The following is a 14,638-nucleotide window of genomic DNA, read 5'->3' on the forward strand; positions in this document are numbered from 1 at the left end:
CACCCGCAATCCACTGCTGATGATGTCACATATTAGATCATTCATGACATGGTCAGTGACATCACTGATGACATCTCAAATGACATCACTGATGACATCATCCAGTGAATGTGGTTTGCTTCGTTATTTAAATATGCATTATATATATAGCAATTTACATTGAAGAATGAGTGGATATATATAAATAAATATCTAGATGGAGGATTTAGTAGCAGTGTAATTGACTGTTTACTTGACCAATTTATAATGTCTCACTAAATATAGTGGATAGTGACTAAACTGTGTGAATATCTGTATCACTTTGTCAGTTGTTGTGTAAACTGATTCTACAGTTAGTTACTAGCTATGTGAAAGTCTATATTAGTTATTGATTAGTTAACTGAGTATTTGTATGGGAGTGTGAAAGTGTGTGTGGTTCGGTGGGGGGTGTGTGACTGTCCAAAGATGTGTGAATAGTTGATTCAGTAGATATATGAAGTTAAAACTACATGTTCTAACAGTTTGGGTGAGGGAATCTCTTTATGGGTGTGGTGATGAGCAAATATATTTCTCAAAGGTACAGGTCCAACAAACTAGAAAAATAAAAGGCAGTGTATGTGTCAGTTGTTGTATATAAATAAGTATACATAAGACACAATGATTGTGTGAGTGACTGTATGGATAACTGTATACTTGTAATAATTATTTTATAATTCACTAAGTATGACTTACTATCTAAACGAATAGAAGAAGTGGTGTTTGTATAAGTGTTTTGCTAAGTAAATATGTAATTATGATCCATTGTTTGCATAAGTGAGTAGGATGACTTCATATGTGAATAGGATGCGTGCTGTTGTTTAATGTCGATATAGATGTATAAGTATTTTTGATAGTGTTCTATTGTTCATTGACAGCATGTATGAGTGAATCCATAGGTAAGTGATTAGATGTGTGTATACATCTATGAATCACTGAGTGGATTTTTAGATACTTGTATTGCTGTGACAATGGATTTAAATATGATACTCTGTATTTTACAAACAGTGATGAAAAATTGTAATAGTGTATGAAAAGGTGTATGTGATTGTCACGTGGATGATGTCATCAGTGATGTCACTGACCATGTCATGAATGATCTAATATGTGACATCATCAGCAGTGGATTGCGGGTGCGCGAAATATAGTTAGTACAACTAACTATATAGGAGCAATTTCATTGGGTTTGTATGAGTAAAATGTCCAGCTAACTATAACACCACTAAAACTTATCGTTTTTTGAGTGAATTTCAAAGGTTTTTTAAAAACTAATTCCTAACTATATAACTCCTGAAACCTATGGTTTTTTCAGTGAATTTCAAAGGTTTTTTTAAATGCTAATTCCTAACTATATAAGGCCTGAAACCTATGGTTTTTTCAGTGAATTTCAAAGGTTTTTTAAATGCTGATTCCTAACTATATAAGGCTGAAACCTATGGTTTATTCAGTGAATTTCAAAGGTTTTTTAAATGCTAATTCCTAACTATATAAGGCCTGAAACCTATGGTTTTTTCAGTGAATTTCAAAGGTTTTTTAAATGCTAATTCCTAACTATATAAGGCCTGAAACCTATGGTTTTTTCAGTGTTTGTTTTTTTTAACTGATTGGTTAACTGGCTTATTAAGTGTATCTTAGTGAATACATATATTAGCGAGTAATGTTTAAATATTTAAATATATGCATGAGTGATGTAATATGTGACGTCGTCAGCAGTGCATTGCAGACGTGCAAGTTATAGTGAGTCCAACTAACTATAACGTGGGAATTGCAATGGTTTTATGCGAGTAAAATTTCCAGCTAACTATAACTGGTGTGAAACCTATGGTTTTTTCAGTGAATTTCAAAGGTTTTTTAAATGCTAATTCCTAACTATAACTGGTGTGTAACCTATGGTTTTTTCAGTGAATATATATATATATATATATAAAATTTCTATGGCAAAATGAAACCCCTCATTGTGTTCCTTTTCAAATTAAATGTATTAAGTGTTACCACTTTATTCCAATCAAGATGACTTCAGGTGTGCCATACTTTTGTCATAAGTAAGACTGTTAGCGTTCTAGTTGTTCTTTAGAACACTCTGGGACATTCTGTCATTGGGCTATAGTTGGGCTACATCTGGCTGATATTTGGGCTACATTTGGGCTCTTTTGTCTCTGGTGGCCATCTTGGGAGACTGCATATCAGAATTTTTTTAATGAAATATAAGAGGATTTGAGAAGTCACTCAAAATGTGCCCTAATTTTTCTTTCTTCAGCACTAATCATAATTTCTATGGCAAAATGAACCCCCTCATTTTGTTCCTTTGCAAATTAAATGTTTTAAGTGTTACCACTTTATTCCAATCAAGATGACTTCAGGTGTGCCATACTTTTGTGATAAGTAAGACTGTTAGCGCTCTAGTTGTTCTTTAGAACACTCTGGGACATTCTGTCATTGGGCTATAGTTGGGCTACATCTGGCTGATATTTGGGCTACATTTGTTTTTTTTGTCTCTGGTGGCCATCTTTGGGCTACATTGGGCTACATTGGGCTACATTTGGGCTCTAACATATATATAGCCCAATGTAGCCCAATATATATTTTTTCAAAGTTAATTTTCGTAAAAACCACTGGAGCACATATCTTGAGACATAGCAAAGGCACATCGGGCTACCAGTCCCTACAATTTTGCCAAGTTTGGTGGAAAACCATTCAGCCGTTCGGGCTAAAAGTGAGTCCACCGCCCTATGGAAATTAACATGGGGAAAACACGTTTTGGGACCCCCCTTTTATCTCAGCCCCCGCTTGACGAATCCCCCCCAAACTTTCAGAGAAGGAGCGGAGCGCCGCGAGGCAAAGTTAAGGAAAATTTCAGGAAGATTCCTCAACCATCACCAAAGGTATTCCCAATAGAATGTTGCGATTTCCCTACGGAAAACAATCCTAACTATATATCCAGTAGGTAATATATATATATATATATATATATATATATATATATATATATATATATATTCAAAGTACGTAGATGTGGAGTTATGAATAGTAAATACATACTTACCAACATGCACATACAGATATTTTTGACACAATAGTTTGTCCGCACAATATTTTTGTCCTCTATATTCTGCAAACCATACAACCATCAAATTTCTCTCAAGACCGTGCTTTGATAATTGAGACACAATTTGGACACAGTCAGGGTGGCTGCAGTATTTCTATAGGATTGTGGCTGTCGAGTAAACATGCTGCACTAAAAATGTAACTTTATTGTAAGAACGAAATGAAGGAAGAAGTAATAATGAATATCTGTATTATTCACATTCCCTTTACATTACCAAAACAGTGTTATTAAATTATCTCATCTGGACTGTGCAACGCATTCTGGGATTACATAAAGAAAAGGCAAAACAATGGCGGGCCATAGGCAGTGACCCATGCAGCAGGCAACGTTTGCGTAATATCTTTTTAAGGTTCTGTTTATATGTACATAGAAGTACAAAACACACAATTTGCCAGTACAAATTGATTCCAGTGGCTTCACTATACAGCATGTTCGTAATAACAGACAGTTCATAATATTCTTACAGTAAATTCAATTGTGATGGGAAGGGGTGGCACTCGGTCACGGGAAACAACCGTCGAGGTAACATTAAGGAGCTAAGATTTTCTTTGGCATGGTATAAGGGGAGGAATCAAAATGCAGTACCTTATTTACATGGTCCTTCGCCATATATGTAGCCCCCATTGAAAGGCCGCCCTGCACAATCTGTTCCATAAATGCTGTTTGCTTCTTTCACTTTGCCTTCATATAAATAGTTTATTCAACATCTTGCATCCGTGTATACAACAAATGATAGTCAACACATAAACTGTACAATGCAGACAAATCCTTTGCATATATGCATGTAACTTTAGTAATACATACCAACAACTTCTTGATACAGATAGCCTAATGACATGCAGCTCATCATCACCATCCTCGTCCCATGCAACAGGTGAGACAACAGACAAACTCAAAGGTCTTAACGAAAGCACAGATAACAAGGAGAACCCCTCTGCTCTATGGTTAAACATATTTTTAAGAAGAAACTGGTTTAAGACATCCATTCGTAGGAATAAACACGCTTACAGACAAACCGTAGAAACAAACAAACAAACAAAAAAAACAGAGGTGTGATACATATACAGTACGTACTAGTCATATACAAAAATAAATTCATCCTTCATTTCAACCAGTCAACTGGTCTGCGGAGCGGAGACCCACCCCGTGAGTGGGCACCCATTTGCTGAAAACAGTGTGTAAGTCTGTGTGTCTGAATGTGTGCCTGCGTGCGCATGTGGGTGTGGCCCTGAGAGCCCAGCTCCAAAAGTTTCAAATTAAAAATATCTTTGTGCATATTTCGTTACAGCATCTAAATTAGCTTCTTTTTCCTCGAAGACCTAGATAATGAATTTCTTCCTAATGTGCTTCCTGTCTCTTAGCTATCTAAAAACAAGCTTTTACTGTTGCCTTGCGCGGGGTCAATAAGAACGTGAATCCAAAAAGCAGCACAGTGAACGCGTGTGGGTTTTTAGCATTGGAGCATGATAGTGATCAACTAAAATGGTGCATGCCCTGAAACTGACTACAACTGGCCTGTCTTAGACAGCTGAAGTCGCTTGTCACATGGCTTTCAACTACGCCATGTCATACTCAAATTTCAGACAATATTGGTTTTCAGAGTAAAGCCGCGACACAACCACTTTCTTTTAGTGATTAGAGCAACAGCTTCCATAGGGGGTGGTAACCCTCAGTTTGTGGGTTTAAACATTTATCCCACTAGTCACTTCACAGAACATGGTTACAATGATTGCCTTGCAGAAAATAAAGCGAGTTGATTTAAACTTTTTTGTAACTTAAGGGCTCCAATCTTGCTCTTGAACAACAGCGCGTATTGCGCATAGCCCGGCACCACAGCAATGCATCTACGGTTTACTTCTACTGACATTAACAACACAAATTAACCTCTCTAGGACCAAAACTCATGATGAGTTAGAAACCCTCCTGTCTCAGTTTTTCAAAGCCTCAGGTCAAGGTAATGCACCCTGTGATCAGGCTGTGCTCGAAGCATGTACCAGAAATGGTACACTGACTTGGAAGCACTGCCAGTACTGGTACTCTCACTTGGGAGTATCACTGGGCTCTACATGTTGTGCAAAAAATTACATCTCTGCAAGTGATTAAAAAAAAAAAGAACTCAAATTTATGTCCCATCTATCTGCATTGCTGTTAATAAAAAGCAAGAACAGCCTAGCTCATGCTTTGACTCAGGATGCAACAATGCTAAATACTAAGTTGAAGGCCTTATGTTTTTTTCTAACAATAACTGAGGACTGTTCAAAGGGCTCAAATTGCTCCACTCTCCTGCACTTGAAAGCAGTTACTTTTGATTGGTCAAAGGAGAGAAATAGAAGGATGCACAGTTGACCTCAGTTTTATTTTGCTTCCTGGGCAAGGCAAAATGTATTACCAGTCAGTTTGTGATATGTTGCCAGCACATAAAAGAGTACACCAAAGGGGGGAATGTCAGGAGATAGTGAGCAATGTGATCCTCACACTGCCCCCGCTTTGCAAGATTCCCTCAACAGTAATGTCAACTCATCTCATTAGAATAGGCTTCATTTACCATAGCAATTTTACTTTAAATGAATACTGCAGTCCAGATGAAAATGGTCCTGTCTGTTGGAGCTATGACTTACAAGAAAAGCTCTTTGAAGACTTCTTGATTCCCTGGTTGCTTTCGAGCTAGGCCACCTGCAACATTTCAAAGTGTCCAATGAAATAACAGCTTTCCTGCGGAAGGTCACAAACCGGGGCAGACTCATTTTTTTTAAAAGTGGGAAGAAGAGAAACTGCCATTAGCACAGATCTGTACAGCATCTAACTAGAAAGGGCTGGATATTATTTGTGTGCTACAAAATAGAATGTATACCACATGAAATTCTGCTGGAAATGGGCTCAAAAAAGAAGGGGGCAGGTTTTTATGGGTTACTGTTAGCAGGCAAGGTATCAAGTGAACTTGTGAAGTATGTCATTCACATGAAGTGTCACAGTCACAGAAAAGATACTAAAAAGGCATTCCATATCTGGTAGGGCATTCCATGGTCTGAGTTAGCTGGTTCTCCAGGTGTCTTTTTTTGATGTGAAGGAGCTGTGCACGCTGGGATGTATCCACTTTTCTTTACAACACGAGTTCGGGAACAGCAGAGACCAAGCTTGAGTTCACTTGCTTTGAGCTGATCGACGGACACCGGAAGTCAAAGTCTGGCCAGGATAAATCACGCAACTGTGCGGATGGCTCAATAAGTCACAACACCTGTAAACCCCCTGGCTATGTTTTCTTGCTCTTCGTCACTGGTTTGCCCCCGTTCATTATTGCAGATGCGCTTGTGCTTTTACTTGGAGTCACCCCAGCCTTTGGCACAGTTTCTCCCACGTCATGCAACGACGGCTCGCGGTACATGGCAACTAGGATAGAAAGAGAAGAAAGAAAAAGAGAAGACACACTCGGTTAGCAAGATTACTCGACCATTAATGCGACAAAAGCTGAAGGGAGTAAAAAAGCCTCTACTTGCATAATCACATTTAGGGTGGAATTGCTTTGGAAAGAATGTGCTAGTTATAGAAATAATCTCACAATGTAGATATGACTTCACGCTAATGGTGACGCACATGCTGAATAGGAGACAATATGGTACATAAAGAATGCCGCTTGTTAATGGGACCTTGAGAAATGGAATGCAATTATCCTATCCTGGTTTGTATTATAAAGGAGCGGGAGTCTGATTCCCTTCCGGCTTTACAATATCTCATTATAAGATAATCTAATTGTCAAAAGCGAATTTTCTGATTAACCTCTGAAATCTAGTTGATAACTATAATAGATCATGAAGTCTTCTTTTATACAGTCCAATATACTCATCATTAGCATTCATCTTTAATGAGCATATATATTTTTGTGCTTGTCTCCAGGCAGTTTGTCGTACCTATTGGCATGGTGAGCTTAGTAACAAGAGGGAGTGTACAGCAAAAATCCAGTTGATAACTATAATAGATCATGAAGTCTTCTTTTATGCAGCAAAATATACTCACCATTACCATTCATCTTTAATAAGCATATATATTTTTGTGCTTGTTTTCAGGCGGTTTGTCGTACCTATTGGCATGATGGTGAGCTTAGTAACAATAGGAAGTGTGCAGCAATGTACTCTAGCAATTAGGGATTTTAAAAATGGCGGAACTGTAAAGAGTGAAATGAAGAAAGAGAGAAATAGAGAGATGGAAACAGAGAGAACAAAGGATAGAAAGAGTGGAGATGGATAAGGGACGAGGGAGGGAATTTTTGGTCTCTCTAATACTTTCCAGCCTCCACTTGCCTCAGAGATCGCAGGCGCACCGTGCCGTAAGTAAAACACGTCTGTGGTAGCCACGTTCAACATTCTCACTATTTACCCAATCTCAGGTTCCTTAGGCATACAATAGGAGCCTACCCCCCCAGAAGCCTCCTATGTGGTGCTTATGGGAAAGGCAAAGGGCGGAAATAAAAACTGTGCAGAAGGAAAGGGACCCGGATCTGTGTAGTGCCCTGATGAAAAGGAAGTAGAACCAAATTCTGTTAATCAGGTTTGATTTGATTTAATTTTTATAAAGCACTAACGATTTCCCGGAGGCATCTTGGGGGTACCTATGACTGAGGGGACCGAGAAGAGAAGCATCAACTCTCCCAAAAGACATCACTGAGATATCCAGGGAGAACAGCCAGGTTTTAAAGTCTTTCCTGAACCTTAGCAGAGAGGTCGCATTTTTCAGTTCCCAGGGGAGACGGTTGCAGTGTAATGTTGTACACTGTATCAGGCTCCTGCCTTCCCATGTAGATCTTCTGTGAAGGGGAACAAACAGATCTCAAGCTGAACTCGAACGAAGAGTCCTATTTAGGAGATACTGTTAGACTTGGCATCTTTGGTGTGGTTTCCCCAGATTTTTTGCCTCTACTCCAGTATTGTTTATGCTGTGCTGGATTTTGTTTTTGCTTGCTTAGATGCTTTGGGCACTTTGCCACTGCTGATTAGTGTCAACGTGAAAGTGCTCCCTGTCGAAAGTGTTATACAATTGGCTCTCCCTGGTTGACATATTTGATTTACTGGTAAGTCCCTAGTAAAGTGCACTGAAGTGTGCCAGGGCCTGTAAATCAAATGCTGCTAGTGGGCCTGCAGCGCTGATTTTGCTACCCACATGAGTAGCTCTGAAAAGGTAACTCAGGCCTGCCACTGCAGTGTCTGTGCACAGTTGTTAACTGTCATGTCGACTTGGCAAGTGCACCCACTTGTCAGGCGCTAGCCTTCCCTTTTTCTACATGTAAGGCACCCCTATGGTATGCCCAAGGTACTCACTGGGCAGGGTGCAGTGTATGAGAAAGGTAGGACATGTACTGGTGTATGTGGCATGTCCTGATAGTGAAATACTGCCAATTTCATTTTTCACTATTGAAAGGCTATCTTGCCCCATAGGACATCATAGGAAATGCTTTGTAACATCTTACATGTGTAACCTTTGGGACAAGATAGAGAAATACAGTTTAGGCTCTCTGAACTCAACATTTAATAACACATCTTTTAGCAAAGATGGTTTTTAAATTATTATATTTGAAAATGTCACTTTTAGAAAGTAGGCATTTTCTTGTTTAACCATTCGGTGTGCCTCTGCCTGTTTGTGTATTGACTGTCTGATTTTGGAGTGACAGGGTCTGGGGATGTGCATTCACTACTGTAGACAGCCACGGGGGGGTTGAGGTGTGCTTGGCCCTTCCTGGATTATTCAGAGCTGAGCTGAATGCGGCTTGGCTGAATTTAGAGTGGTGGGAGATTTTCTTGCACCTGAATAGGGCCTGTCTCCCTTGCACAATGCTGTCTCCATCCCCTGTGGCCATGCTGCACCTCTGAGGACAGAGCTGGTTTGGACTGGGCTCAGAGACCCTTGCACAAAGAGAACAAAGACATTTTGGGATACAAGTATTAAACCTAAAACCCCTAAACTTTAGAGTACTTCTGGAATCAAGAGGAACCTTTGCCAAGGAGAAGAGCTGGAGAAACTGGAGGAGGAGTACTGCCCCTTTGCTGTATGCTGTCTGGGGTTGGCTTGTAGTATCTGTTTCTGCCAAGGAAAGGACAAGAACTTTGCTGTGTGCTGTGTCCCTTGAGGAAGATCTCCAAGGGCTTGAGTACAGCTTGTCTCCTGTTCTGAAGTCTCAGGGACACAACAAATTCACTCCCCAGCTCCCTTGCACTCTGCTGCTTAGTGTTCTGACCTGCCAGGAGGTGTCTGTTCCTGTTCTGGGACTCTGGAGGTTGTGCTGGCTGCTGGGAGCTTGAAGAAACCTGAAAAACTATGAAAATCGACACATCACTCTTCTTGCAGCCGTTTTCCCGACTCAGCACCGATGTGCGAGAAGAATCTCCATCCATCGCCGCGCCACTCCTGAAACCGATGCAGCACCTGTTACCTCATCAAGAACCAAAGTTTTGTGGCTGAAAAATCCAAGACAGTGCTGCTCGACGCTGCCGCATCGATCGTAGACGCATCCCGGATTTACATACATCCCTGTGCGGTAAGTTTTCCCGATGCATCACTCGCGGACCAGAACCGTCTTGGAATCACATCACTTACCCCTACAGACTGAATTTGATGCATCACTTCTACGTGCAGCAGAACTGTTGCATCGCCTCCCCATGGTTTCAGGAACTGATGCTCTCTTTGTGTTCTCAACGCTTCTCATCTCTGCGGCTGTTTGGCCTTGTGAATTTTGTTGCAACTACAGGTACTTTGAGAGAAATCACGCATCCATAGTTTTCTATGGAGCAAGTTGTTGAAACCTTGTTAAAGTCATATTCTTAATACTTGTATGTTGGATTTTTGTCGTTTTGGTCTTGTTGAGTTTAGATAAAGATACTTTATTTTTCTAAACTGGTGTGTCCATTTTTGGTGTTATCACTGTATTACTGTGTGTTTTGAGTACAAATACTTTACAGATTGCCTTTGGGATAGGCCTGGTTTGCAACAAAAACAATGTCTCAACTGGAGAATATTAAAAAGGAACAATTCAAAACAGTGAAATAAATCACAATTGGGAAGGGGAACAAAGGAAGGGAGACCAGGTGGGAACTGGGCATGCTAGTGAAGGTGGACAGCACAGTGACACAAGGGTGAGAAAAGAGCGTGAACGGCAAGGGCGTAATCAAGAAGGTATCAATGAAGTATGCAGCGCGATGGCGGGCAAAAAAATGAAGTGGCTCCGGTTGCTTCATTCGTCTGCCCACAGCACAGAGGCTTCGCTCCTCTGCTGCAACAGAATATTCCCCTGACATCACGCTGCGTACTTCATTGATGCCTTCTTGATTACGCCCCCAAAAAATTATCCTCCACACCCATTAACCGGGCTGCTTTTGGATTCCCTCCAATGCTCTTCCCTGATCCCTCTTATTTTGCCACCGCGCTCTTGGATTATATGCCACCGTGCTCTTGGACTATACACCTGGATCTCACAAGCTTCCCTGAAGAATCGCAGATCTTGATTTTTTTTGTGATCTCCTACACCCACCCTGTACTCTTTTTACTAGAACACTACCCTCAAAGTAATGACAATTGTCCGGATGATGACTTGCAATCATTCAGGTTGAAATGCCGTCGACCACCCAGCCTAGAACTCAGGCGCTACTATGGTCAATTTAATTATCTGACTATTTTGTACATAAACACTGACTATAACCTGCATATTTTTGAACACCCTAATCTTACCTATCCTCGCTGTTCACGCTGTTTTTCGCACCCTTGTGTCACTGCGCCGTCCACCTTCACTAGCACGCCCAGTGCCCACCTTGTGTGTTATGGTCATTGTAAATTCATGTACTGTAGTGCTTCTTAACTACTGATGAAATTATAGTTTGACTTACTTTACCCTACCCTTACGTTGCGGTCTACCTGCCTTTGTTCCCCTTCCCAATTGTGATTTATTTCACTGTTTTGGATTGTTCCTTTTTAATATTCTTCAGGTGAGACAATGTTTTTGTTGCAAACTGCGCCTGGTCTTTCCTGGGTTAACGGGCCGTACTCCTGTTAATTGTTACTTTGGGATAGCCTGTCTGCTCATGCCAAGAGTTCCAGGGGGTTCCAGGGGGTGAGCAGAGGTTATCTAAAGTGTGTATCCCCTTACCTTGACTAAAAGCAAGGGTCTCTATTTGGACAAAGGTACCTACCTCTGCCAACTAGAGACCCCCATTTCTAACATTTACAGATACCATCTAATCCTGTCTCTAAGGTAGGTCAGGCCTTGGCCTTGCAAAGTCCCTTAAAGATTATGTGTTTTCTCACTTGCAGCCATCGAAGACTGCTGATGGCTTGAGAGACAGTGCCAAATCTAGGAATCTTTGTGATAAGTTGAGCTGCCGCATTTTGTACGGACTGCAACTTTTTTTAGATATTTCTTGGGTAGATCAGAATAAATCCCATTACAGTAGTCTATTCGTGAAATGACTAATGCTATGACCACTGTCTTAAGCATGTCTGATGATAAAAATTGGGCAATTTTCCAAATTATACGCAGAGAGAAGGTGGTTGGAACAATTTTATTTACTTGCTCCTTATAGGATAATCAGTCGTCAATCATGACACCCAGATTTTTTTCCTTCTCACTGTCTTGGGGAGAGAGCCCACTTCTTCAGCCCACCAGCTAGGGGACCAGAACTTGGGATGATTTGCAAACAAGATGACCTCCCTCTTTGTTGAATTTAACTTTAGGCAGTTCTGGCACATCCAAGAGACAACTGCCACCATACAGTTTTTAAAAATCCTACCATCCCTACTTTTGGCTGATAGCGATACATAATTTGGGTATCGTTGGCATATGACACTAATGATAGCCCAAAGGACTTGATTAGGGATGCCAAGGGGGTTACATAGAGATTAAAAAGAGTTTGGCTCAAAGATGAGCCCTGAGGTACCCCACAAGGCAGCGAAAATGATTCAGATGTGAAGTTCTTAAGAGCAACTGATTGCATGCAACCCATCAAAAAAGATTTCAGCAGGATTGTATGCCTTCCCTGCCACCGAAAAAGAAGGGAGCTATGGCGTAGTGCTCAAGGCCCCCCACCAATACGTGATCATGCTGGCCACTATGATCCCACTCCCAGCATGACAGCAGCCCAGCGGTAAGAGGAGATCTGGCTAGGGAAGCTTTACTAGTTTTCTGTCCTACGCTGGCAGTTTTCTTAGAGTGGGTATTTTAGGCCCTGCTTTTGGGCGCTGCAGTGGCCATTTGAATTCATACTTGTTGGAGGTTTAGTAGCACTTGTCTTTTGAAGTTATACATGTAGAGCTCTTGTGCGTTCTCCTTTAAACATGGCAACATTGGTTTATATTGAATTGGCACATTTAATTTACTTAGAAGTTCAAAGTAAAGTGGTATTATATGTCCCCAGGGCCTGTAAATTAAATATTACTAGTGGAGGACGAATTGTGCCACCTACTTAAGTAGCCTGTCAAAAATGTCTCAGGTCTGCCATTGCAACCCGTAAGCGCAGTTTTAAACTACCATTTAGACCTGGCAAGTTAAACATCTTTGAAATAGAAGCTGGAGCCTCGTTAGATCCCCAAGCCCAAAATGCACTGTCAGCAAATGAAAATGGACAGTCCATTGAAGTTTAAACAGTTTCTTTCATTTTTAGTTTATTCCATGAATAAACCTCTTTAGCCATACATTTTCATGATCCCATATTTCCATTTCAAGTTCCTGTCCACACTTTTCTCCAGAAACAAATTGGGATTCACCATTCCTCATAATGAAATGTAGATGATATAAACCTAATGCATTTCGGGAAAACTGCCCTTCCTCGTGGGTAAGTATGATAAAAAATAATCATATGTGAACCACATATAACCAACTCGGGATCAAACATACTGTTACATAATCAAGACCTAAAAATATGCAATCTAATCTCCTCCACCAATGCATATAATGCATGAAATAACAACTGCACAAGCACATGCATAGGTGAAAGTAAGTGAACCTGAATGATTTGTGTGACATGAACAAAATGTAATTTAAGTCATGAAGTGCCAATTAATGAAACCTAAATGTTGTGCCTGATATTAGATAAGTACACTTGCTCTTAGCCAAATGAACGTGTTCTGTCGTAAAACTTGCACCAATACTGTAACCAAAACATGCAAAAAAGCTGTGCTGTGACTGCAAAATAAATCTATTCTGTACAAAATATACCTTAAAATGCGGTAGCTGAAAAACTAAACATTACCTGCATCAATAAGGCATTCCAAATCTATCCAAATTGTGAGAGAATATTCTAATAAAACACACGCAGGTGTGCAGAGTGTTTATAAATTATGTCCTGTGATTGATCCGTGACACATCACACAGTGACGAGATAAAATACTCTAATCACAATGCACCCACATTGCTGTACAAATAAGATGAGTCTGAACAGTGTTCACTCACAAATAACAGACACTAATTCCAACAAAAGAAAAAAATCATGTTATGCTCAAATTAAACGATAAATGCAATAAGCATAACGCAAACAATCTGAATACATGAATAAATAAAATAAATCATGTGATGATAACAATGTGAAAACATACATACAAGCCATGGTCATGGTCATTGATGATTTTCTACATGTACAAAATTTCAACAAAATTAGCTGGTTAATTAAACAGCGATGCAACCTGCTTGTGTTCTCAATCTATTGAACTATAATTCAAAAGTAAATCTCCGGTGCTGTGTACCCAAATACCTTCTTTCTTAAGCAAAATGGCAACAGCACATCAAACTCCAATCAAGGGTGCAAACTGACCCATGGACGGAAAAGGGTATCTCAAAGTTAAACATCTTGCCAGGCCTCAACCTTCATTTTTTAATAAATATACATGACCCTATGGTAGGTCCCAAACAAAGTATATGGAAGGGTGCAGTTAATTTATAAATTTGGACATTTACTTTAAACTTTTAGATGTTCTGGTAGTGAAACACACTTAAATTAGTTTTTCACTACTGCAAGGCCTGCCCCTCCCATACGATAACTTGGGGTTACCTTATTACATTTAATAAGTACTAACTTTCAATTGGGCTCAAGTTGGAGTATCGAGTCTGGTGTCTAAAGAATTGTAAATTAAAACCATCTTTAATAATAAAGTCAGATTTTAAGTCACGATTCTGAAAATATCCCTTTTAAACGTTAAAAAGAAGATAGGATGGACGAAATGCTGAACAAATCAAAGATTCACCCCAGTCACATATCTGAGATTAGTCCATTGTTTTTTGCTCATCACGCCACCCCAGCTTGGATCCAACCATATACAAATCAGTCTTGACCCTGCTCCCCATGGAAACAGTCCAGCCCGAACTGCCAGGCCAGGGCCTCCCTGGATTGCAAACAAGCATCCTGGAACCGGTGTTAAGGTATCACCCCTCATCAGCCAGGTTAGCTTGAATCCAGTGGCACAGTGAGCATGGAACCCATGTCTGGGCATACCCTTCCCACTTAGGGCGACAAATGCAAAATGAACAGATGATGGACGGAATGCTGAATG

The 14,638-nt window shown here is 40.3% G+C and overlaps 1 protein-coding gene across 2 annotated transcripts in view; it reads right to left on the reverse strand.

The window, feature by feature from the left end:
• Window positions 1-3,256: 3,256 nt before the first annotated feature.
• The window catches only part of FGF14 (fibroblast growth factor 14), a 1,298,256-nt gene continuing 1,286,874 nt past the window's right edge, over window positions 3,257-14,638 (reverse strand). For both annotated transcript variants that reach the window (XM_078657628.1, XM_078657629.1), the window contains exon 5: window positions 3,257-6,508. In XM_078657628.1, the coding sequence (XP_078513754.1) occupies window positions 6,372-6,508 (137 nt within the window). In that variant the 3' untranslated portion in view covers window positions 3,257-6,371. The remainder of the gene's footprint in view (window positions 6,509-14,638) is intronic.

This window comes from Lissotriton helveticus, chromosome 8, assembly GCF_964261635.1.
Source record: "Lissotriton helveticus chromosome 8, aLisHel1.1, whole genome shotgun sequence".
NCBI lineage: Eukaryota > Metazoa > Chordata > Amphibia > Caudata > Salamandridae > Lissotriton > Lissotriton helveticus.